The sequence below is a fragment of the Magnolia sinica genome, chromosome 9 (genome assembly GCF_029962835.1).
Source record: "Magnolia sinica isolate HGM2019 chromosome 9, MsV1, whole genome shotgun sequence".
Classification (NCBI taxonomy): domain Eukaryota; kingdom Viridiplantae; phylum Streptophyta; class Magnoliopsida; order Magnoliales; family Magnoliaceae; genus Magnolia; species Magnolia sinica.
In genome coordinates, this window is record NC_080581.1 from 74,284,345 (window position 1) to 74,308,853 (window position 24,509).

The 24,509-nt window shown below is 39.6% G+C and overlaps 1 protein-coding gene across 1 annotated transcript in view; it reads left to right on the forward strand.

The window, feature by feature from the left end:
* Nucleotides 1-11,522, forward strand: part of LOC131255693 (uncharacterized) — a 32,563-nt gene extending 21,041 nt beyond the window's left edge. The window contains exons 9-11 of the mRNA XM_058256481.1: nucleotides 7,546-7,762; nucleotides 9,346-9,539; nucleotides 10,683-11,522. Coding sequence (XP_058112464.1) covers nucleotides 7,546-7,762; nucleotides 9,346-9,539; nucleotides 10,683-10,896 — 625 coding nt within the window. The 3' untranslated portion in view covers nucleotides 10,897-11,522. The remainder of the gene's footprint in view (nucleotides 1-7,545; nucleotides 7,763-9,345; nucleotides 9,540-10,682) is intronic.
* The last annotated feature ends 12,987 nt before the right edge of the window (nucleotides 11,523-24,509 follow it).

The following is a 24,509-nucleotide window of genomic DNA, read 5'->3' on the forward strand; positions in this document are numbered from 1 at the left end:
ATCAAGTCTTTTCTTACTACCTCTACCCTTGTCCTTTTGGTTCTTCCCCTCGCGCCTTAGAGCCTTCAACTTGTACCAACCCACTCCTAACCAGCATAGTTCTTGGTCTCCTTTGCACATGACCAAACCATCTATACTTTCTTTCATCTTGCTCCCAATTGGTGCTACTCTTAAATTCCCTCAAATGCATTAATTTCTAATTCTATTCTTGACTTGTCACTCATCCATCTCTATATCCTCATTTCAACTACACTCATCTTACAGACATGTTGTTCCTAGTTGGCTAACATTTTGTCTCGTAAAGCATAGCTAGTTGATAGTGTAACGCCCTGACTTTTCAGGACCCGAGTACACGACCCGTTTCCCAAAAAGCTGAGTGTTAACCTTAAAGGATGGTCAAATTCGAGTGTATTTTTTTTTTTCTTTCATTGGAGTAAGCAGATGAACGTAGAATGGACAAATAAGCATAAAGGGAAAATTTTCAATTTCATTTAGAATATATATACAAGAGATTGCCTATAATGACTTATACAAACCAATGCCTCTGAATTTAACAAGTATAAGATTTACAAGATTTAATACATAAAGAATAGCAGAAAGCATATAAATCAGGGTATCCCAAATCTTTATCGCTAGCTCCTCCATGGATACATATACGGCCTATGCTCCTCGGCGTATCGTACTCTGCCTCCTCATCAATCTCTGAACTACTCTCTCTCTCTTCAATCTCTTTCTTCTCCTTTTCTCTTTTTTTCTGGCTATGAGTTTGTCCTCTTTTTTCTTTTCGATTCCCTCTCTCTCCATTCATCTTTTTCGCCGCTGTTGTCTTAGTAAATACGTTCACCAAGTCCCACATCCTCACTAATTATAGAGTCAAAGTAGTCGTTATTAGGTCGCATGATGATGTAATTGAATCAACGACCGGTTCAAACACTATTTTGAGAGTCATTTTGAGCACTAGCGAAAAATGAATTATATCCGAGGCCCATCCGGACCACACCAAAAATAGCTGCAGGGATAATGATTTTCACGGTTTAATAATTTTAGGGCGCACGGTAACGTTTAGTTTCCATCCAATCAGATCAGACCCGAGTGGGCCTCACCATAATGTATATATTTTATCCATATCGTCCATCCATTTTGCCACGTCATTTTAAGTCAGGATTCAAAAAATTAGTAATATCCAAATCTCAGGTGGACCACACCATAGGAAATAGTGGTTATAGAATGCTCACCATTAAAAATTTCCTAAAGTCCACTGTAATGTTTATTTTCAATCTAACCTGTTAATTGGGTCACATTGACGTGAATGAAGGGAAAACACACATGTTAGCTTGATCTAAAACTTTTCTAGCCCCCAGTAAATTTTTAACGGTGAACGTTTAATTATTATTGTTTCTTACGGTGCAATCCACCCGAGCTTTGGATGTGCCTCATTTTTGGGCTCATGCCCTAAAATTATTTGGCAAAATGGATGGATGGTGTGGATATAACACATTCATCATGAGTGAGGCCCAAAAAACTTTGACACGTGTGCTGCACTTTACATTCGAGTCCCTCCTAATTCAAGCCTTAAAAAATTGTACACGAGACATATATTAACTTGAAATTTGACAATTAAATTATGGACTGCAATTGCTAACTCACAATGCCAAAATCAAATTATTTGAATAGTTTTAATTGTTAATTTGTGAACTTTTATTTTTTAAAATAGGGCCTTTTGATTTTTATTTTTATTTTTTTATGATTCACTATCCAATAAATGTCCACCAATTTATAAGTGGGATAATGACAATAAATGGCATGAATTTGAGGCTGATTTGGAGAATAAATTGGTCCTCCAAGTCAGCCCCAAATTGGCAACGCCATCTACCTGAATTTAATTTCATTTTTTAAAAGAACCATTGGGAGAAATGATATCAAGATGTTAAGTATATAAATTACATATTTAAAAAATTAAATATATAAATTTTGTAGTCAAATTTAAGTTACCTGGTTAAAAAATTAATCAGACAGTCCGATACAACTTCTCACCAAAGAGTGGACCGTTACACTACCATAAACATGTTCCAATTTATAAATGAATGCATATTTGGAATGCTTAGAATATTCTGGATTTAATTCATATTTTTTCATATTTTTTTGGCAAAAAAAAAAATTGCACCGTTACGGGCCGTTACGCCCCCGTATCCGTATTGGTTTCGGAAGGCACCGTTACGCCAACTGATACCGATACGGGACACCTTGATATAAATATAAGCTGCAAGATTACGCAGCTCCTCCAGGAAAATACGGCCATGCATCCCTGGCGATCGTACCCTGCTCCTCATCAAGTTTGAACATGTATATCACTTAAGCCACTTGTACTACCTGTACAGTTGTATATTTGATGGATGAGTGGCCAACTCAGTGTGAATTCCCTTCAAGATTACACACCGCCGCAGTAGGCAAGAAATAGTATAAAACATCCATACAACTAAAATAGAGTAAATGTAGTCTTATTAGATGCATGGATGCATGAATGCAATCATCGACCCGGGTAAAACATTTGGACGGTCGGTGCCCCGGGTAAAACATCCGGACGGGCATTGGGGTCGTCACCCAAGGATGTGATTGGTCATCAGCGCAACACTCGGCGTAATCGCATGGGCATGAAGATCCAAGTCATCATCATAAATTGAATAACTGTTCATTAGCACAACACTCAGCGTAATCGCATGGGCATAATGATCCACGTCATCGTAAATATGCCATGTATGCATGATTAGCCAAGTCATTATTAGTTCATTTATAACCAACCAATTTAGATAAGCTCAAAGGTCACTACGGGGAGTACATGACCCAGCGTAGGCCGACGGCTTGGGCATAGTGTCCCATTACCACCATCCCCGGCCCATGAGGCTACCATCTTAGGATGTTTAATGGAAACCCATCGACTAGTGCCAATCATATTATAGTATATGGGGCTTACCATCACATGGTTGCAAAGTATAAAATATCGAACCCATAAAGGGAAAATATCAAAACAAAACCACGTAGGGCGAGTATCAAAATATACCACATAGGGCGAATATCAAAACCATATGATAAAGACCATCCTTAAAAACCATTGGACACAACAACCCTGGATGGTAGGCCCACATCAATGATCCATCTAGGCCACCACTCAATAACCACTAGATCGAAGGTCCATTGCAGTCACCGTCAATTGAGTTACATCCCAAGTATGGGTGTACATTTATAAGTGGGGGTTTCCCACTGATGTACTAGTTTAAGTTCCATAAGCAATCCACAAATAATTCATGAACAAATATACAGGATGAACATTAAGCGGGCAATATAGCAATTCAATTTCCACCAGCTAACACATGTGATTACAAGAGAGATATATCAATTATAAATTTAAATAAAAACTATAACTTAAGGTAATGGAAAGATGGAAAGCTCAAGGGGAAAAATCATCACCTTATACTTTGCATCGCCTACCAACATTGTTAAGGAATGCGCGTTCCCTTATGATCAAACCCTACCATAAATCAGGATGCACAATTAGATCTAAGTTCTATATACTACCTAGGGCTCAAGATCATAACTTAGGGTTATCTTTTAGGGTTTTAGTGTAGAATTAGGGTTTTAAATGTAGAGTTAGGATTTCGTTCTTAGAATTTATATTTAGGTTTAGATTTTTATATTCAATTTCTAATGGATGTAATAACAGTATTAATAACGTTACTAATTAAATTAGTAATCTAATAATGGCTAATGGCGTATAATTGATCTTAATGCTAATAGTACTAATAATTTCAAAACGATCATTAATGTTAACAATATACTTAACATTAACTAACGAGGCACTAATAGTTATCGTAATGAAACAAATAGTATGCTCTAATTACCAATGATAATATTTAAGGTTAACAATATAGAACTCTAATATTTAATAATGATAATTCGTATGTAATAACTAATATTAACATAGACAATTTACAAATGGTTAATCATATATAAATCTAATAATCCTGATAATAATGGTAACAAATGGTGTAATCTATTATCGATGACAGTATTTAGGAATGGTAAATAAATACCAATGTCTAATATCTAATGGTTGTGGTTTTGTTTATAGTAACAAAAATTTACCTGTTAAATATGATTAACAATTGCAATATCTATAGTGACACCAATTATAGTAATAAACTAAATGAATTACTTTGGGTGGAAGAACTGACTTACATCTTAGTTGAGATTAGGAAAATCTATTAACCAACCAACTACAAACTAGAAGCTCAATGAGAGGTAGAGAGAAAACGCACCTAGTCGACTCGACTCAAATCAACACAGTTTGGTATCCGAGTTGACTTGGCTCCACCTAATCGCCAACACCTCTCCATCTCTCTTTCCTTCCTTCTTCCTTTCTTACTTTTACCTTCCCTTCTCTCTCCTTTTTTTTTTTTGTTACTAGTTGGAATTCCAGCAATATGCTGATCAAATCCAGACCCAATCTCAGCCTAACTGAGTTGACACAACGAGCCAACAACTCAGCTGAAGTTGAGCTGGAGTGGCCCTTTATCAGCACCCGCACCCTTTCCTTTCTCTCTCTCTCATTCACTTTCTTTCCCATTCCTGCCTCTGGACTTTCACAGGGGTCTGGAGTAGCCCAAACCCATGCCCAACTTGGACCGACTCAGCCCAGCGAGTTGGTCTCGCCAGCGGGTCGGGTTCACTTGACTCGGCAGCGGGCGCAACGGCGACACCCACTCACTTCTTCCCTCTTTCTTCCTTCATCCTTTCCTCTCACTCTTTTCACTATTTCCTCTCTTTTCTCTCCTTTTCCTGGACCGAACCAGCAGCATGATGGCTCTGCTGTGGTTGGGCTAGCGACTCACCTCGGCTTGAGCTAGCGCAGCAATGCACCATTTCCCGATCTCTCTTCAACTCTCCATCTCTTCCTTTCTTTCTACTCTCTCACTTTCCTCTCCTTTTTCCTCCTCCAGGGAACTCCAGCCGCGAATCCGAACATAATTGGAGTCGGAACGGACTCAAACTAAGATGGTCGGTGCAGTGGAATGGTGGGGAAGAAGATGCAGCGTTAATGGCAGATTGCAAACGGGGGTTTATTTCTTTGAATTGATTGTTGTAGGTGGTGTGTATGAGTTCAGAGGAGCTTAGAGACATGGATTTTTGAAGCTTCAGGGAGGTTTGGCGGGTGGTTTTGAAGGAAGAAAAAAAAAAGACTATTTTCGAGTTGAGGCAAGGGAGTGGGAGAGAGACCCGTTGCAACTCCGATCTCTTGGACTTAAATCGAGCCTTGAACTCCCTCAGGGCTGTCGGATGAGACTGGAAGGCCGGGATTGAATCCCGCTATCCGGTTTTCTAGAAAACAGTTGGCGGAAGGGAGGTTTTGGGCGTCGGTTTCCTACAGAGAACCCTAACTCACGTGAATGGTGAATGGGTGGTTGAGATTGCCCCATTTGGGACGGTCGAGATGAGCCCTTACTAGCTCATGCAGATCGCCAAGCTGGCGCACGGAAAGGAGTTTCCGTTTTTGGAAACAAGTGTTAGTAGGTGCTGTTTGTGTCAAGAACCGTGCGCACGGACAAGTGTTTCCGTGTGTGGGAGAGGTTGGGTTTTGGTCAGGACCTTGCTGTGCACAAGATGGACAGTTCAGATCGTCCATAGCTTCCATGAGAGACATCTATCGTCAGAGAGAGAGAGAGAGAGAGAGAGAGAGAGAGAGAGAGAGAGAGAGAGAGAGAGAGAGAGAGAACCTCTCTTCTTAAGGAAACTTTCGGTCAAAGGAGCTCTGACCGCTCCTGGTAGTTCGGTGCACGCCCTGCACATTGGCTGAGGTGCACATGCACCTCAGTGTGGGGTCCATCGTGACGTTTATGAGAGATCCACTCCATCCATGGTCCTCTGTGGGCCCATTTAGGCCATCTGACCGGAGCTGAGGTTAAAGCAAGCTTAGGTGGGCCATACAAACTAGTTTCTAGTCCTAATGGTGGATTTCTGTTGATCTACTGGTCGGATCATTCCAAAATTGAAGGTCAACGGTTAAAAGGGCCTAAGGCGCCATTTAAGCTACAAATCAAAGGCTAGATCATGAATATGTGGTCTATTATGTTTTTATATTATTAAATATCATGTTATAAAATTTTTAATAATATTATTTATTATTATCATTATTATTATTATTTTCTCTTTCACACATGCATGAAATTTTAATCCATTACATGGGTCCCACTCTAGAGGTTAGGGTCTTCCTTCACATGACTCTATGTTATTAAATGTTTAATTATTATTATAACTATCTATGCATTGTTATTTATTTGTCCCCCCTTTTTTTATATTTATTTATTATTATTATCGTTACCATCTTTATTATTAAAATCCTAAATTAAGCTTCCCTGATGACTTGATAATCTATTTTAGAAACGGATGGCTTGATTGGTGTTTATACTAGATTAGGTTTACATCCTAACACCCGAGTACTAAAAGTATGGGGTGTTACAGATAGCCATCCTATAAGCTGGTTGATAGCCATCCCATAAACTTTCCCTTTCAGTTTTAGTGGTACACAATGATCACATAAAACCCTAGAGGTACATCTCAATTTCTTCCACCTCGCTTGAATTCTATGGGCAACATCCTTCTCAATTTCTTCACTCATGAATTATCGACCCAAGATATTGAAAGTGGTCATTTTATGAAACGTCTTGGTCAGCAATCTTTACTAATTCCTCGTTTACATTCTTATTGTTACTAAAATTGCACTCCATATACTCTATTTTAGTTCAACTAAATTTTAACTCATTTTGATCCTAAAGCACCTCTCCATAAATCTAGCTTTCTGTTTATGCCCTCACTCGTCTTGTCAATCAAAAGTATGTCATCTACAAACAAAATGCACCATGGTATCTCTTCCTGCAATTGCCTCGTTAACTTTTCCATAACCAGTATGAAAAGGTACATGGCTCAATGGCGACCACTGGTGCAAGTTTATAGTTGTTGGGAACTCACTTGTCTATCCACGAATGGTCCTCACATTTGTTATTGCTCACTTATACATATCCTTAATCATGTCAATATATTCTCTTGAAACTCCTCTCTCCCAACCCACCAAATTAACTCTCTAGGGACCCTATTGTAAGCTTTCTCTAAGTCAATAAAGACTATGTGGAGATCCTTCCTCTCCTTGTATTTCTCCATCAATTGTCTAGGTAGGAAAATAACTTAAGTGATAAACTTCCCTGGCTTGAAACCAAACTGATTTGTTGATACATTCATCTCATGCCTTAGACTTTGCTCAATTAGTTTCCTAAAGTTTTGTAGCATGGCTCATAAGTTTAATCCCACGGTTGGTAGTGAATCTTTGTATGTCTCATTTATTCTTATAAACAGGTATGACGGTACTTTTCCTCCATCCATTTGGCCTTTTCTTTGATCATTTTTCAATCACTTGTTTATTTATTTATTTATTTTAAAGATCGATATATAGGTTTAATTTTGTTACAATGATCTTAACACATGAGAGCTACTGAACAGGGGTGGTGGAGGTGGGGGCATGTCATGGCATCATGCAGGAACTGGATCAAGGAAGCTAAATTCTATACATGATTTTATTGCATGTGGCACTTACCTGATTAATGAGGGATACATTCATGAAAGTCAGCTTTGTGCTATTGGGCATAGTGCTGGAGGTCTTCTTGTAGGTGCAGCTATCAATAAGTATCCATATCTATTCCATGCTGCCATTTTGAAGGTAATTACATTTATTTGGTCATTTTAGCTTGTTCTATCACTCATCTAAGAGATTCACCAAGCTTCTTCTTTGTATTTTTTTTTCCTCTGTGTGTGTGCATGCACTTTTTTTTAAAAAATTATTTATTTATATATATATATTTATTTTATTTGAAGATGTGTACCAAGCTGGTTAGCATTTTACCATGGTTAAAAGAATCATGGACCTGGATTGACTCATTGGGTCCTGAGTCGAGACCCGATTCAGGGCTGAATGAACTTGACTAGCTCAAACCAGATCACGTGTTACTGTGTCCGAGTCGACTTGAAGTTGTATCAGACTCGTTGGAGTCTTCAAACATGCATTTTACTTTAGACTAATTCGTGCAATGGATTATTGTACACGAATGCCAAGTATATGGTGGTTGAGACTTGAGAATATAGTTGCACGAAGCATGAAACAGCAGCAGCAAGCAAGTGGGGAAGTATTTCTTTCAAGATGTAAACAAGTTTAAATAGGTAGGAAGCAGGAGCAGGAGTGAGAGCCTGAAGCGGGGATTTGAAGTGGAAGCGATACCTAGTTAGGAGGATCATGCAACCAAGCTTGAAAATCACTGTAATCTAGCTCAATGTTTCATTGTCTTCATCATCTTCATGGCCTTCTCCCAGCTATTTGGGGTCAACTGTACCAGTCCTGTGCCCCAGCTGTTGGGGTTAACTTTGCAATCATATTTCGCCAATCATTCTTATTTAATGTAAAATCCTCAGTATGCGAATAGGCCTTTATATCCTTTCTATCCATCTCCTCATCGTCGTCATCATCATCGTAGCCTTGTCCCTAGCTATTTGTGGTCACCTTTACAAATCCTGTTTCCTCGATCATCCCTAAGTCCCATATCCTTGGTAAGTGAATAAGCATTCATATCCTTTCTCACCACCTCGGTCCATGTCCTTTTTGTTCTCTCACCCTTTTCTTCATCCTTTCAATCATAATTGAAGTTTCCCTTCTTATAGAGCTGTCTTTGGTCTTCATTACACATTATTGAACCGCCAATATGCTCTCTATTAATTTATCTCTTATAGGGTCTATGCCAAATCAACCACCACATTTATTAATGAAAAATGGGAATAACATGAAAGAATTTCCAATAGAGAAGGATGCTTGGCCGACTCCTGAAAATTGTAATGAATTACTGCTACTGGCATGGGAATGTTTTTGTAGAGTGTATGGTATCAAAGGGAGAAGAATGGTAGAAAGGAGAGGAGAACGAGAAAGAAAGTGCAAGGGATAATGATCTATGATTAACTCTAATGGTCATGATCTTGATAACCAACAGTTGTGGTTTCTAATACGTAACTACGATTAACTAAAATGAGATGAACTTGTTTTTTAGGCATCAACCAAAGAGGCCCGTATTCATTCAACTGTTAGGGACAGAAAAAAAAAAAGAAAGAAAAAAGAGGAAAGGTTGTCTTATCAAGGTAGTAAAGATGGTCTAGATATGAAATCGTCTAAGCATCCACATGCTTGTCTGTCCAATATTAGTGAGCTGTTGACTTTCCATTCTTTCAGAAAAATGATATTTGGATTGAATCTTGAAGCAGGTTCCGTTCCTTGACATCTGCAATACATTGTTGGATCCCAGTTTGCCTCTCACCATTCTGGACTACGAAGAATTTGGCGACCCCAGAAATCAAGCCGAGTTTGAGTCTATTCGTAGTTATTCTCCTTGCGATAATATCCCCGCAGGAGTTTGCTATCCTTCAATGCTGGTTACGGCATCATTTCATGACTCGAGGTGAGTTCATACATTTCTCTTTATTTTGGGGCAGCATTAAACATTTGCATCTGAGTTACTGTACATGTGGCACATAAGTATGATATCTGTATGATTCATCTCCTGGGCTCTACCATGGACATACCCCACAAGGATTGGGTCATCGGGTGGTGCTGCATAGTGACTGATGGCAATTCAGATGAGAAGTTATGCCAATGGTCAACATTCAATGGGCAATATTCATCTGGCAGCTGGGATCATCCAAGCATTTTGAGTTTGGGCTAAAAATCCGTCCATCGTTGGGTCCAATAGATGAATGGTCTGTGCCTCATTTGAAAGCACCAGATATATGGAGAAGAGAGCTTCCATCCACCGTTGGGCCCAATAGATGAATGGTCTCTGTCTCATTTGAAAACACCAGAGATATGGAGAAGAGAGATTGATCACCAAGGCAAGTTCTTGTTTGATGCTTTCTAATGAATTCCACTCATTCTCTTTGTATGATGCATAGTTCTAAAGCTTGGTAACTTGACTTGAAAGTAACCTGAGTTTACTCAACTCAGCAGGATTTCGAGCTGAGTCACTATGAAACTCGGTTGTATGCTTGACTTGGCTTTGACCCAGCATGACTCGTCAAGTGAAAAATGGATACAAATTTTTAACTGCTACTTAGCATCGGCAATGGGTCTGAAAAAGTATCTAAAAGGGTGAAATTTTGATATTTGCACCCTGTGGAAGTAAGGAACCATGGCTTATATGTTTGGAACAGATTTCATTTTGAGAGATTTGAACAAGCACTGGTCAGCTCGCTGACTTGGTGGATTCGACTCATGACTCAAAGTGAGTCGCTTGAGCGAGGGTTTTTTTTTCTTTTTTCTTTTATTTTGTTAATAAAAGAAGTAAGAAAGGGGTCCGACCCAATATCTATAGTAGACGAAGCAACGTCTATAACCAAGAAGCAAAGCACTGTGGGTTTGCATCTCCTTCCATTATTTTAGTATTTTATCATATGTAACTATTTAAAACATTTGTTAATAATACCGGGTTGAGTCAAGAAAAGACTCGTCTAAGTCTTTGAGTCAACCTGACCCGGCTAGATATTGATTTGGGTGGAGTTTTTAAAATATGGCATGATGCTCACGCTGTGTCTGCTTGTTTCTTCAGGGTAGGAGTTTGGGAAGCGGCTAAGTGGGTAGCTAAAGTGCGGGAGATAACGTGTCCCAGCTGTTCTCGTTCGCTAATCCTGAAGACGAACATGAGTGGAGGACATTTTGGTGAGGGTGGATGTTTTCGGCAATGTGAGGAGGTGGCTTTTGAGTATGCCTTTTTGATCAAGTCGATAGGGATGCTTAATGGGAAACAAGATGAAGCATCCTAAAGAGCACATGGCTTTGTTCATCTAATCAAGGGTGTGGAGAGAGAGGGAGGGAGGGTAATTTAATCAACTGAGATCTGAGTCATTTTTTTGGGGAAACAACAAAAAGTTGCACATCACTCCATGTAAGGAAAACAATCATGTACTTCTCATTCTATTAGCAATTGTCTTTTTTATACCATTCTGTTTCTCCTTCATATAAAACAGAAGTATATACACTTGCAATCTCTCGCTCTCAACCGGAATGATGTGCTCATCATGTACAAGAAAGAGCTTCTGGTGCATCATCGATCACAAACATTGGTACTAGTACACAAAGCATTTGGGTTTTCCTATCTACCTCTCCTCTCTGCTATATCTCGAGGGCTACTCCCATAAGATCTTCCGGCATGATGCTCCTCAGGTGCTGGGCATGGTTTTCTAATCGGTGTTGATGAGGGAGGTAAGCATTTTTCCATGTTCTGAGACTGAAAGTGGATTTGATTGTATGAATCTTCTAGGATGTCTCTTTTTGATCCATCACTTGCATTTTGGAAGATTCATCCTGTGAGTGTGGTGAAAGAGTGAAATGGAGCTTTTAAACTGTACTGATTATGTAGTAATTTAAAAGGCATTTGTTGGTTGGGTCATTTGCAGGCCAGTTCATTGGCTGATTTTGGGCTGTTGGTATTTTAGGTGAATCGTGGAAGCCATTATTATCCTTGGTTTGCGCCGTCCTGCTCTTGCCACATCAGCTTAAGCTGTGTTTTGTAGAGGAAAAACTGCAAAATTGACAAATTGGAAGTTTCTTCATTTTGAGGAAAGTTCTTACTTTTTGCTTTTTCAATAATCCCTCGGCAAAAATGATGGCTTAAAGCTCATGTTGCGCCCATGGGGATTTCAAAATCAGGATACTGTGGTAACCTAGATTTTAGACGTTTCAATGTCTAATGTAGCCGAAATCAGAACTCCACTTTTTCTTGCAACTGAAAATAGGTGGTGGGCCCATAGAGATGAGACTCTGGGGATTATTGAAATGTTCTCGGGCTGGTAGGAAGCTGAAAGATAACCACAAAAAAACAATTTCTGTGGCTTTCGATCTAACCTGAGTTAGATGGTTAGAATGTTGCCTTTGAGTGCCCAATTTCTGACTTTGCACTCATCGGTCTAGTTATTTTGAGTGATGACTTTGTTTTGACTTCATTTTTAGGGTTTCAATTTCTATTACATCATTAGGTACATAGTTTTCATTTAGCATTTTAATAGGTTAGTAGTTGGGTTTAACAGTTTGGTTTTGTTTTGTGTAGTTGTATGTCAGAGTATTCAAAATCCTTCTGCTTTTGATAAGAACATGAAGGCATGGGGCACATTAGCTCCGTATGTCAAAGTATTCAAAATCCTTCTGCTTTTGATAAGAACATGAAGGCATGGGGCACATTAGCTCCCCTGTAACAGGTCCCCATCATCTGCAAGAGAGCGCCTGGCGATTTAAACCAGTTCCCAGTGTTGTCATATGTGATCGCATAATCGCTTATGTGATCACATATGCCATTTTGGTAGCATAGATTGCATATGCTATAGTGGCATATGCGGTTTTATGACCATTAGGCATTATGCCATGGCATATGCGGTCGCTTATGCAATTATGCCAGCACTTATGTGATGAAAAACTACAAATTTTTTGGAGGGATGTGCGATGGCACATGCAATTATGCAATTGCATATGTGCACATGCCCCTTGAGTTGCATATAATCGCTTATGCTATTTGACAACAATGGTTTCCTGTAGTTCCTTTTAGTTGCAGAAAAAATTAAGCCTTAGCCTATTTCAAGTCGGGCTTACCTTGTCTTGTCTTTATGTGTTTGGGTCATTTGTTGTTCTGGACTAGTTATTCTCAATGTGGTTATCAAGCAGTTGGAATAATAAAGGATTATTTGGCAACGTGATGCATAGATTCGCAAATTGAAACTTAGCACAAGTGGAGTTTGAAAATATAGGTGGCATATGTGGGACGTGAGGTACTTGAATATGTATAGTGGCATGTGGCATTTGGGATGTGCAAACTATATATGATGACATACGCAGCACGCCTCTTGCTAATATAACTGGACATGTGGAAAATGTGGCACATGAAGGGTACTCGAAGTTTGAATGTAGTATACTTGTATGATACTTGAAGATGATGGCACTTATGGCACATGTATTATAAGAGAATAGTCCTACACTTGCCATTATGGCACAGAACAGATCGAATCCATCTTCAAAATCCATTATTTGTTCTTTTGGTGGGGCTGGATTTTTTTTTTTTGCTGTTCACTTTCCTACTTGTTTAGGATGTGGGCTTTGGAAATCTCTATGATCACTACTTGGAAAGTTTAAATGTTTTGATCTAGTCTTCAAAAATGATGTTATGATTCCTTATCAGCTAGCTGCTATTACTGTTGTCAAATGGGAAAAAGTAGATAATGCGTCTTTTTACTGAAAAAATGGTGCTATAATCTCTAAATGCTGTTATCGTTTTAAAACGTTTTTCTTACATGAGAGCTGTCACTTCCACCATGTAATGCAGAGAGATGACCCTGCCATATTTCAGTTCTTCCGACTCTACAGGTCAGATGATGATCTAGAGCCTAAAGCAATGGAACATGGTAGATCAATATTGCTAAATTACATCTGGTAGGATTATCTCTAAAGATGCATATATGGGATGATCCTAGCCATCTAAACAGTGACCTTTGAATTGATAGTGGAAAAGAAGAATAGCAAATGGTTAACATTAAGTGTTGGAAAATAAGAGATGAGTGATGGTAATGCAATTCAAATTCTTCTCCAATTTTCCTAAGATTTCAACAGAAATCAAGCAAGAAATAAACATTAGTTGGGCCTGGCCCAGATTATTTATTATCTAGCTCCTTGATTTAAGGCCCAATCCTATCCATGAGTGTTTTACCGGGTTTTGGATGGGCCCTAGTAGAAGATTAAGCAAAACCCGGCCCCATCCTGATCATTTTAGTAATTGGGCTTAAAAATCAGCTGCCATAGTAATTGGAACCGTCCATCCATAGCCGTATTGTCAAAAAAAAATTAAAAAAAATAAAATAAAATCTGTTTTTTGACCGTTGCTTGGAAGGGGAATGCTTAGGTGGTTTGGCAATTGGATACCATTTTCCATTCATATCAGGCCCATTTAATGGACGGTTCCAATCGCCACTCCATCCTTCCACCTCCAAAGTGTACACGCGGCACATGCTGACCATATATGGACCGTTCATCCACTCAGTCATAGCTGGACGCTAACGCCGGTTAAAAATCACGATGATTGGATGATCCTAACGGTGTGATTGATGGTCTACCAATACGCACTAAGGAACAAAAGGATAAAATAAGCAATAGCCCACATTAACGGAAAAACCATCATATTTGGAGGGTGCGATTGTACGATTACTCTGATTCTTGAGCCATGGACAATTTACCCCAGGAAGCCCATCTGATGAACGGTCTGAATCTCATACATGTGACACATCTACTATGTTCTTGATCGTCCATATAACAAATCCTGCTAGGGATCTTTTCGTATGTGGATTACCTGTGAACCTAGGTGGGGCCGACCGTGATGTCTATGAGAAATCTACTCCGTTCATCCGTTTTGCCAGCCCATCTGAGGACATGAGCCGAAAAATGAGGAAGACCCAAAACTCAAATGGGCCACACGACAGGAAACAGTGGGGATTGAACGCCAAGTGTTGAAACATTAGTGGGGACGCAATAGTTTTGGATCAGGATAATATTTTTGTTTTTTCAGTACATCCTGGTGAGAATGACCTTACAAACGGTTGGATGGCATATCACCGTTACAGTGGAGCCCTGGAAGGTTTCAACGACAGGCATTTCCCACCCCCACTGTTTCATGTGGCGTCTCCCACCTGAGTTTTGGATGTTCCCTATTTTTCGGCTCATGACATAATATGAGTTTTCAAAACAGATGGACGGAGTGGATTTATCAAAAACATCACTGTGGGTCCCACCTAGGTTCTGCGGTGGTTCGTAGCAATGTGCGTCCACCATTTTCTAAGAAGCACAATGATGAAGGGAGATGATGCCTTGTAACATGGGAGTGTCCTGGCATCCACTGATTGGATCGTACGGTGGGACCCATCCAATGATGGCTGTTGTTTTGTTCGCTTGTGGGTGGACCTCCCGAATCAATGGTCTGGAATTTGTATTTTTGTTATTGTTTTTTAATTTCTTTTTGCCATCCCTCCATCATTGCACAATAAGCACTGTAGCTTTAGCCTTTAGTTTATACGGTTTGCTCAGTCCATACGCGTGTACAAGACAGCTCATGCACATGCCACACGTGTCCCAACCTGGTGTACAGGTGCAGCATACAAGCCGTCCATCAGGTGGATTTAACCGTCTAGATGTTCTTTCATGAAAATAAATATAGCCCATTCATCAAGTGGGCCACGATTTTAGAAGCAGTTTGACAGTTACGAAAATTCCACCCAATGTTTTTTAGCCGTATATTTCTTTCAGATACCATGGCCCACCTTTGGAAATGATTCTTGGGCAAGAGCATCTTAATGAATGGATTGGATCTCAAACCAATGTGCCACGCTGGCAAATGTGTGAAGTGTAGATGAGCTGCGTTGTACACACGTTTGTGGGTCAGCAAAGCTAATTTATGAGATGGCCCAAAAGTTGTATGGTTTTCTTTTCTAGTTTGCACAAGTGGGGTCCATGATTTAGCGATCCAAACCGTTGGTCTTATGGGAACTACTCTGGATTGTCTGAACACCACAATTCCCTCAGATTGGAAGAATCCTAGCCCTTCAATAGGTACCAAATTTCTGGACGGTTAATATAGACTATACGGCCATGTTTGGAAACTCAATCTACAAAGGCCAGATAGAGTGGATCTGTGATTCATCCAACGGTTTGGATTATTGAACCATGGGCCTCCCGTGTGCAAACACAAAACTCAAGGGCACCGTAGCCCCATGAAAGTTTTGGATTGGGTGGGACTCCTTTATTATTTGAGGAATGACGGTCCATGGTTTGTTGATCCAGACCGTTGATCTTATAGTACCCATGCAATCCATACTATTCACGGCTGGAACATGCAAACCATCAAATTTCTGGCCTTATTTATGGATCATTGTTGAATTTATCTCTTAACCGTCTATTTAGAGGATAAGTCTCAGAGTGGTTAAGGATCTCTAACCTAGGAGGTTTATAGGAATTCCCCATCAACAGTTGGTGCAATAAGATCAAGGGTCTCGATCATATGCATTAGCACTTATTATTTTTATACATCCTATAGAAAGCTGATGTTGTATCTTTTACTAAGAAAAAAGCATTTTTAAAATTTTAAGGATTTGTTGTCATTTTAAAATAAGGCCGGTGGCTATGGTTGATTAATCCTATTCTAGAAATGTTTAAATATCTATGATTATTCGCAGCTTATTCACCTGTTCATACACCTGCTTGTACAGCATACCCTATGTGGGGCCATCAATATCCTGTGTATGGGTTCATCCAATAATTAGGTGGGCCACACCATAGAAAAAAATGGATAACCACTCAAAAACGTCCCACATGATCATGGTTGGACTGGCCTCATGAAAATTAATACTTTTAGGTTCTTTTGGAAGGGGTGTCCTCTACTTAAGTATGTAGTTTGGCTTATTTCATATGGGGCCCAATAGGGTGTATTATGGCATCCAATCTTTCCAATAGAGTCCTACAATAATGAAAGTTGGACTCTCCAAAAATCATGCAAATCCCATTATCATGTGGGCCACTACGTGAATTTAAATATTTTGGATAGTTGTCCATTGTTTTCTATAACGTGGCTTATGTATTCATTCTACAAAACTAATTTTTGAGGCATCCGATCGACATGGTAGGGCTCATATAGCACACCGGTTAGATAGTATATACACAATATGGTAAGCTTTACCGCATAAAACAATGGATAACCATCCAAAAATCTCCAAACTCACATAGTGGCCCACATTAGATCAGTTAGAGATTTGGAGTATCATACTTTCACAGTGGATGACCCTTATGTCACAGTAAACCCACCCCATGTGGCTTTACCATCAATACTTGTCTAACAAGCTTAATTTAGAAGAACTTGTAGAGAAACTAACCTATTATTTTAATTAAAAAACATCTAATACTAAAGTTAGATAGCATGATGTAAGAGCTAACAAGTTGTAATTCTGAGGTATTTGTTATACCTTTTGATATTAAGAAAAATATTTTTTTTTGTATTTTTGGTTTTTTTTAGTTGTGATGGGACATTTGTCCTAATGTGTTCGAGAAGTTTCTTGTGATTTTTGTTTTGTTTTGTTTTTTTGGTTTTTGTAAAAAAAAAAACCTCCCTTACCTATGGCTGTTGAAACATGATTATCCCATTCTGTTCTTATCAAAGAAAATTATAGGTTTAAATTACAGCCATTGGTTTAAAAATCTGTAAAATGTATAACGTTTTTAAAAGGACTTCGCTCTAGTTTGTTAGATGCTTAAAAATGACTCTATCTCATTTTAGTTAATTATAATTACAATAATTAAAATGAGATGGAATCATTTTTAGGCACGACTCCAATACATTATTATGATTAATTAATTGAAATGAGCGCATTTTGAAGTATCTATTTAAGTAATTTAAAGTCCCATTTTAGGTTGGGGTGTTAATGAACTAGGCCGGCCCATCGACTTTTTGGGCCTAACATGCCTTCAACTGGGTTTGGGTTGGAATATTAGGTCTAAGTGCTAGATTTAATTTTTAAAATTAAGCTTGCCTCTCAAACGAGCTAAGTTTGAACCATGTACAATAGCCCATTAGCATGGCTAGAGTTAAGCGGGACTAGACCCAACCCAACCAATTAGGTTGATAAGAAATTTGATTGGCACTTTTATTGTATTGAGTAGACTTTGTTAGGTACTTCATTGTGAATATACATGGTTTCTTCATGCTGCCCATCTATTTTTCCAGCTTATTTTAGGAGTTGAGCCCAAAATTGAAGTACATCTAAAGCTTAAGTGGACCACACTACAGGAAATCGTGGGAATATTGATTTCCACAATTGAAACCTTCTTAGGGTCCATAGTGATATTTATTTGTCATCCAATTTGTTTATAACATTACACCGACATGGATGAAAGGAAAACACAAATATTTACTCAAACCAACACTTCCATGGCTTCTAAGAATTATTCAATAGCAGATGTTCATTTTACACTGTTTCCTATGGTGTGGCCCACTCGAGCTTTGGATGTGCTTCATTTTTGGGCTCGAGTTGCATTGTTTACAAACTTTTGGGTCTTTTTTTTTTCCATTTCTGATAAGAAGTTGATAAAATATATAAATCATGGTGGGCCCACATAGTTTACTTTATATCCTTTAATATGAACAATATGTAAAAAAAAATATATTTATTTATTCACGCTACTACTTCAACCTCTCTCTCCCTAACTAGACTAATCTTAGGCTTGGGCCCACCTTGAAAATTTCAGCTTGGATAGACTATTTTAGCTCCTTTTAGCCTCAAGCCTAAGCAGAATAATGCGGGCTGAGCTTGGACAAAACTCTTTTATTTTTAGGTGGTGAAGCCCCTAAATCCACGTATACATCTTTTGGTTTTTCTAAAGTATTGTGGGGCCCACATAGTGTGTGCATAACATCCAACCCGTCCAATCAATGTGATGTGTGGACAACCCCAAAATTGTCCAACTTTTACAAAGGAAAATTAACAAAGGGCATTTTGGTCATTTACCACTGAAAAAAAAAAAATGATGGTTTTGGAATCTTTAGCTAATCAAAGCCTTTCGGTATTGAAATAAGAATTCTTGAGAATTTCGGCACTAGGAATCCCTTAAAATAAGAACTATCATTCAACAGACGATTGTTTGCACGATCTGTTTTTCCTTTTTTCTTTTATTCGATTTTTACTAATAAAAATCTTTGTTTTTTAGTGATACAAACCGTTGATATTGGGCCCCACTGCAAGTGGTCCACGCACCAAAAATCTCCTTTCAATGGATGTTGAAATAGGAATCAGTTAAGAATGAATGTATCTCAATGGCTGGCCGTTCAACCAATTAAAAACAAGATAGTTCCACGCCCAGGATCTTATAATGGAATGCGGATTAGGTGCCACCAGGATCCAGCCTGGTGGGTGCACCCCTGAACGTGGGGCCCACATCGATGTGTGTGTTGTATATCCACTCCGTCCATCCGTTTTTCCATCCCCTGATTGTGGGGCCCACATCGATGTATGTGTTTTATATCCACTCCGTCCATCCGTTTTGCCACCTCCCCTGATTGTGGGGTCCACATTGATGTATGTGTTGTATATCCTCTCCGTCCATCCATTTTGCCACCCCCTGATTGTGGGGCCCACATCGATGTATGTGTTGTATATCCTCTCCGTCCATCCATTTTGCCACCCCCTAATTGTGGGGCCCACATCGATGTATGTATTTAGTATCCACTCCGTCCATCCGTTTTGCCACCCCCTGATTGTGGGCCCACATTGATGTATGTGTTGTATATCCACTCCGTCCATCCATTTTACTACCTCCCCTGTTTGTGGGGCCCACATTCATGTATGTATTGTATATCCATCCACGTTCATGTATGTGTTGTATATCCATCCACGCCGTCCATTCGTTTTGGCACCTTATTTTAAGCTATGGTCCAGTAAATGAAGCAGATACAAATCTCAGGTGGACCACACCGCAGGCGTTGAATGCTCACAATTAAAAACTGCCTAGGGTCCACTTAATGCTTATTTGCCATCCTGTCTGTTGATAAGGTCAGACGGACCTGGATAAAGGGAAAACACAAATAACAGCTTGACCCAAAACGTTTGTGGCCCTAAGAAGTTATTAACGGTGGGAATTCAATCCCTACCGTGTGGTCCACCTGAGACTTTTATCTGCTTCATTTTTTCGACCACGACTTAAAATGGGCTGGAAAAACCGATGGACGGCGTGGATATACAACACATACATCGAGATGGCTGCACCTAATCCGCGTTCCTTAAAATGCCAGGATTTTTGGTACATGGACCTTCCACGGTACCCATCATATCCACGTCGGATAATACCCGGTGGGAGCCGATTAGGTGCAGCCCAGGCCTTACCGAAGATGGTGCGCCCCTTGACATAGGACCCACTTTTATCTATGTATTCTATATCCATTCCGTCCACCCGTGTTTCCAAACCATTTTACCGGATGCGCCTAAAAATGAATGAGATCCAAATCTTAGTTGGACCCATACTATACAAAACAGTGTTGAATGAATGTTTCCTATAGTGTGGTCCACATGATATTTTGTTCTCCTACAATTTTTGGTTCATGAAATAAAATGATCTTATAAAACGAATTGACGGTGTGGATATAGAATACATACATTGAGGTGGGCCCTAGGTAAGAGCCGTACTGTCTTGCTTGAGGCCGGGTCCCATACCTCGTTTCCGTGTGGTCGGGCTCACTCCTCAATCAAGGAGCCGTGGAGGACCCGATCGGCTACAACACCTGTTGCACGCATATAGTGTACAACACCCGAGCTCCGTAGGCCCCACCATATTGTATATATAAAAATCCACTATATTCATCAGGTGAACCTTCTCATTCTAACCGTACATATAAGACTTCAGATCCTTCCAAAATTCAGGTGGGCCTCATCACGAGGAACAATATAAAATTATACTCAAAACCGTTAAATCCATACGATGTGGCCCATCTGAGTAATGGGTCAGGCTGTATTTTGCAGTGTCCCTTCATCCTGATGATCCACACTCGATGAACGTATTGGATGGAATATAAACACCATGGTGGACCCCACACAAATACCTACGGCTGGCGTCACCTCTCCTGTTCTTCCTTCGCCTACCCGTGCTCTGGAGCCGGGTCGCACTTGACGTAGAGAATAATGTCACACTCAATACACAGAACGGTGGGCCCCACTGAGCTTGGACGTCGCACCTGCTCAATAGAAAAAAAAAATGTCATTCTCTTTGTGTGGGTCCCACTACCTAAGTGGACCAACACCTTTTTTATTTTTTTTTATTTTTATTACACCCGTGATGTGTATAGAATCTTCCTTCAACGGGAGGGATTATAGACGACTGAGATCGTCTACCACACGGCACCGGTTTTACGCACATACAAAATATTAGTTCAAAAACCCGATCTCTGTGAGACCCACCATGTTTTATATGAAAATCCACTCCATCCATCAGGTTATTATCATTATTTGAGCAGTACATAAAAAATATTAGTTCAAATAAATACTCTGATAGGACACATCAATGGGAACAATGTAAAACTACTACTAAAACCTCTTAATTCATACCGTGTGGCCATTTTGATGTTTAGATCAGGAAAATTTTTGTATTCTTCACTTCGCACTAGAGAGATACATCTGATTAATGGGTTTGATGAAAGATTTAGGTGCTTAGTGGCCACACACAAACCTACGGTTGGCATTCCATCCCCATTGTTACCAGCTCTATGGCCCCACCTGACTTGTAGATCTCGCTGATTTTTTGCCCCATGTCCTAAAATCGAGAATAGAACCTGATGGATGGAGTGATTTTGTATATACAGCATGGTGGGTCCCACAAGCTTGGGTGTTTTTACCAGCTGTATAAAACACGTGTTACAAATACAGCCTGGTGGGCCCCACATGGACGCTCTTTACAGGAGCCACACGGGGGATATCTGAACCGTGCATTAGGTGGGCCTCGCCGTTCAGATGACTCGGCGGAAAATGTAGTTATCCATTGAATGTGATGAAACACAGCCATCGTTTTCAAATCGAGGATGAATGGACAGGTCTATTTTTTCGCCACGTCATCTCGCCGCTCCACACCACCTTTCTCATGGTTCAGACGTCCCACACATGTGCCATTTTGGCACGTATGACTTCATGGGGATAGCGAAGCGAACACATCCTGGAACAACATGGTCTCACGGGTTTATAACTTTGACAAGTGGGGTCCACTTTCGGTATTACAGATTAACCGTTCATCTGTTGCGTCCCAACGTAGATGGACTATGTACCTAAAATCTCACAGATTGGAAGACCGTAGCCACGAATCCATGGACATATTTCAGTTGCATCTGAACCATTGATGTAGTTCTTCTCTTCTTGACCATTTATTTTGTAGGTCACTGATCAACGGTTAGCTTGTCCTTACTGTGTATGTGGAAAACATGTATGGTGACTGGGAATGTTGGTCTGGTGGGCCACCACTTGAAACTGGGTATAATTGGACGGCTCTAACTCATCTAATTTTTATACACTATTTTGCTCCAATTGATCAATAACCAATCTCGATGGTGGCCCACAAATGAACGATCTGGATCATCAGACATGTACATCTTGATATAGATACTGGGCCCAGACCAGCTAGATGGGTCAGCCCATTAGTCAAGTATGCAACCTGTGACTCGGACCAACTTGTCTAGTGACGAGTCAAATCCGACCCGAGTCAGGGGTGAATCAGACCGGATCCAACCGAGTCCAAGTCAAGTAAGAGGAGTCGCATCCGACTCGTCCAAGTCTTAAAAGCATGCCTGATAGGTAGAGCTGGGCATTGAGTCAAGTTAGACTGAGTTAGGACTGACCCGACTCGATCCGGTTTTGAAATAGACTCGCACGAACTCAACCTGACTAGGTACCGAGTCTAGCCTGCTTGACCCGATTCGAGTCCAGGTCTAGCCTGGACTAATCCGGACTAAGTCGGACTGGTCACAAGTACCGAGTATGCACGGGATGAAATCACAACTCAAAACCTAGGTGAACCTGCTAGAATTGTAGCCTCTCATAACTGAAACGTCAAATCTATGTTTACACACACACACACACACACACAAGAGGTGAACCTGCTAGAATTGTAGCCTCTCATAACTGAAACGTCAAATCTGATGTTTACACACACACACAAGCCTGGTTTCGGATCAAGTTAGAGTCAGTACTGAGTTAGATTTTATGTCGAGTCTAGTTATTAGGTGGCCCGAACTCGACCCAGTTTGGGTCCGGATCTAACAAAGTCTATTTGGTTGGAATCGACTCACCCACTCAGTTCGGATCGAGTTGGGTCTCTGAACAAGTCGGAAAAGTGGAGTAGCCCCACGCCCAGCTCTACTGATAGCCTTAAATAAGGCGGGCCAGGTGGTTGTGTTCGGCTATTTATGTCTGTGCAAGCCCAGATCTAGTCAAAGTAGTTATTGGCCCTCAAAACCAATGACTAGGGTCAGACCCAGGCCTTCTGTTCAAATCTCAAATCCAGCCCAAAAAAGATGAGTTGTCTGGGCCAGGCCAGCACTGCCCACTTAAAACCTTAAGATAAAAATGATATAATGGTGCCAAGCATTTAATAACCCTCTTAGTGACCTCATGTAGGCCCCAAATGATTAAAGATTAAGCTCTTGACAGGAAGAGTTATTTGATACTCTGGCTCGTATGATAGTTGATACACAGGCACTACGAAATGGTACAAGTTGCAGATATAATTTAAATTATACCTAATAAACTAAATTATGTAACCACTGTCCATAAATTAGGGTCAAAATTCATATTGGTCAAAACCATCGTAGCCTCTGATTCACGGATGGTTGTTGAAATGAGAGCATGGGATATTTTTTCATAACCGTCTAATAAATGTTAGACAAATGGAAAGTCAGATAATCACATATAAACAGGTACCATAATTTGGACAATTTAATACGATTACTTTTATGCTACGTAATCAAATTATGAGTGCATGCAGATCAGACTTCAACATCAAAGCTTTTCTCTTTTTGAGGATTCTTTGCATGTGCTAATGCATTTTATTAGGTGATTTGCTATCACACGTTTAGTTTTTATGCGTGAATCATAGCTGTTGGATTTGGGTCATATTTTGGTAATCTAAACCGTTTTGATGGTGGATCCCACTGTGAATTGTAATATTTGTAAATTATGTGATCAATGAAATCTTTTTCTTGAATTGACCATGTTTATTAACAAGTCTTTTTAATTTTTGGAGATTTTTACAATAAAGTGCCTCCAGGATTAAGATTTTACCGAATAGTGCCTCTTGGAAGAGGAGTTCCTAAAGAGTGCTTTTTTCATTGGAAAATTACAATGCTTCTCTCATTTAATTTTTTTCTTTATAAAGTGGATGAACCAAAATTATGGGGCATTGTTGTGTGTCTGGCATCTAATTTGTCCAACAAATGTTTGTATACATGCGTGAGAACACGTAACCTGAGCATCTCAATCTCCAAAACTCTAAGTAAGAATACTACATAAACATTCACATATAAATCACAAGATTTCTTTTCTCATTTCCGATATAGGACAAAAGTAAAAAACCACACTTTTTTATTAGGAAATTTTCAAAATCATTTTGGCAACAAAACGAAAATTCTAAAATTATTAATTTTTCAAAAACCAAATTTCAATAATATATAATATGTTATTCAATTGTACTTTATGAGCTCGAATCTTTACTAAATGCTTGTTTTGAAATCATAAATTGTACTCTCTATAATCTAGTTCAGTCAAACTAGTAAAATAGGACCATGATAGTTATTATTACATTAATCGAACTGGGACAAGGTATGATCACA